General features: G+C 69.3%; 1 protein-coding gene across 1 annotated transcript; it reads right to left on the reverse strand.

The window, feature by feature from the left end:
* Positions 1–2,139, reverse strand: MNEG_12412 (2-haloacid dehalogenase; the record flags this gene model as incomplete). The annotated part of the gene is made up of 4 exons (XM_014039117.1): positions 1–237; positions 643–750; positions 1,489–1,622; positions 2,133–2,139. 4 exons carry the CDS (start codon positions 2,137–2,139, stop codon positions 1–3), a joined length of 486 nt encoding a protein of 161 aa, XP_013894571.1.
* Positions 2,140–2,677: the final 538 nt, after the last annotated feature.

Consider the following 2,677-nt stretch of genomic DNA (forward strand, 5'->3'; position numbering starts at 1 on the left):
TCACTCGGGCTTCCCGAGCAGCAGGTCCGCCAGCTCATCAAAACCGCCCACAACCGCCTCGGGGCGCCTCAGGAAGGAGGGGTACGCCTCCCCCCGCTTCACGTAGGCGCCCCTCAGGCCGGCAGAGAGAGCGCCGTTGATGTCCCAGGGGTGAGAGGCAACCATCATGCACTGCCCGGGGGACAGGCCCAGCTGTGATGCCGCGAAGCGGTAGACGCGCGGGTCCGGCTTGAAGGCCTTTGGGGGGTGTGAGTTTGAAACGGCAGGGGAGTATTTAGCGGTCTGGGGCGCAGCTGGGGGTGGGTTTTGAGGTGAAGTGAGGTCACTGCGCGGACGCGGCGCGTGGGAGGGGATGGGGGACGTCCGGGCGGACCGCGGGGCGGCGGGTCCGGGGTGGCCGGACGCGTGTCGCAGCCCAGCTGGCGCGCGCAGCGGCTCGCAGGCCGCCAGCTGGCCGCGCCGGCGCTCGTGTGTGCATACGCGACCGCAAGAGGCCCCCTTACCCCGGCCCAGCCGCGCTTCGCTCAGCGCCGCCAAGCCGCGCACGCCCCGGCGCCCGCGGCGCGCCCGCAGGTCATGGTGTTCTGACCCAAGTCAAAAACATACACTAAGCAGTTTTGCGGGCGGCGCGCCCCCACCCACCTGAGCCATATTGACGTCAAGCAGGGGCGCCACCACCCCCTCCAGCCCGGCGCGCGCCACCAGGCCGCGAGCGATCGCGTCGACGGCCCCGTTGGTCAGCACGCACACCTGCTGGGCGCACGAGAGGGGGCGAGGCAGCTTTCGTTGCAGCCTGTGTTGCTGATCAAGCAATCAACGTGTTCGTGTCGCCTCTTTTTCCAGCTTCTGGATGATAGCTCCAGCGAAAGGCGCCATCAAACAGGTGGCATCAAAGACGATCCGCGTGGCCGGCGGCCCCGGCCGGCAACCGTGTGGCTGCGGCGCGGCGCCCCGGCTGGTCACCTGACGCCGTCAAACACCGCCGCTGCACCCTCCCCACCAGATTAATCAAACCCTGGGAAAAGGCGTCCCGCCACGCGCCTGAATCCCTGCGGCCTTGATGCGCTTGAGGGCCGGGGCGATCTCGGGGTGCATGTCTGCATCACGCCACGCCGCCACCACCGACTGGAGCGCCGCCGCGGCGTCGACGCTTGGGGGAGATGGGGGGGAGTCGGGGGTGGGGGTGAGGTTTTAGTTTAGGGATCGGGGAGGGCGCGGCGACACGGGTGGTTTGCGGCAGGGGGGGACGCGAGGCGGAAATTGCGTGGGGCTGATGGCGTGAGGGAGGCTGAGCCGGCCGGCGGGGGTCCTCCCACCGGTGCGCCTGTCCAGCTGCCTGCCCGCCGCTTCTGAAGCGATTCGAGCGCAGCACAGGGGACGCGCGCTGCCGCCTATCTGCACCGCCTGTTGCATATCAAAGAGCCCGCGGCGCGCACACTTTTTCGAGCCGGCCGCGCGCAGGAGGTCGCCGAGGTGCGCCGCCCCGACCTCCGCAAACGTCACAAACGCGCCCGCGGCGCCGCCGCCCGCGAGCTGCGCGGCGATCGCGTCGCGGAGCGTCGCGGAGAACCAGCCGTCCAGCAGGAGGGGGTCCAGGCCGAGCGCCGTGAAGGCGCCCGCGGCTGCAGGCGCGGGTGGGCAGCGCGGGTGGCGCGGGCGGCGCGGGTGCTCGGGCGGCGCGGGTGGCGCGGGCGGCGCAGGTCTGCTTTGGGATCAAGAGGTTCAAATACGCCGCCGGGGCAAGCCACTTGCGTGCATGGCCCTCCGCTGGCAGAGCGTCCTGCTGGCGCCGGGCCGCAGGTCGCCGCACATGAACACACACAAGGGCGCCCTGCCGGCGGCGTGCGCCCCCACCGGCTGTTGCCGGAAATAGCGTCCCGTTGACATCCAGGACGAGCGCCTTCGGCCTCTCTCCCGTTCCTGGGAGCGGTGGAGGTGCAGTGGGCGCCATGATGCCGCGGTAAAATTCTCCTGCGAAGTCAGATCTGAACAGCCAGCCACGGACATTGCTCGTCGAAATTTATGACCTTCATTGAACGGTGCATGCACTCAAGTCGGAGATGTCACCTGCAATGAGTCATCCGATCTGACATCAGCAGTTCAGCCGAGCCCTTCTGCCATTGCGCGCTCACCGCGCATCATATATATATAGCCCGATGCGCACCCATCCACGTACCCGCACGCCAGTTCCATGCTGCAGACGTGGCGGGGTTTCGGGCGCGCCAACCGATCATGTCATCCCCCCGGCACATCACCAGCGGGGGCCCTCGTCACCCCCAGCGGCACCCTCCTCGTCGCCGCTTGAGCAGCCGAGGGCGACACTCCTTTCCAGCCTAGACCAGCGGCTAGAGTCCGCCAGCTTTGCGGCGTAGCGGCGCGGGCCCGGTGCTGACGGCAGCCGCGGCGCCAGCGGCGGCGCGTCCGTTTTCAGCAGCATCGACGCAGAGGAGGCGGCGGCGGCGGCGGCAGCTGCACGGGACGCGTTCCAGGCCGGTGCGCTCGGCGTCGGCTTTTCAGCAGGTGCTGTGGCAGGCGCCCGTCTCGCCGCTTCGGAGGACTGCTTCGCCTGCCCAACTTCTGGCGGGCGGTTTGAGTGCTCGATTACAAGCCAACATGCTGCAGCTGCATGCTTGCGTCCCATTGGTGCCTTGCAAGCGACCGACCCCCCCCCCCCGCC

The sequence above is a fragment of the Monoraphidium neglectum genome, assembly GCF_000611645.1.
Source record: "Monoraphidium neglectum strain SAG 48.87 unplaced genomic scaffold scaffold03232, whole genome shotgun sequence".
Lineage (NCBI taxonomy): Eukaryota > Viridiplantae > Chlorophyta > Chlorophyceae > Sphaeropleales > Selenastraceae > Monoraphidium > Monoraphidium neglectum.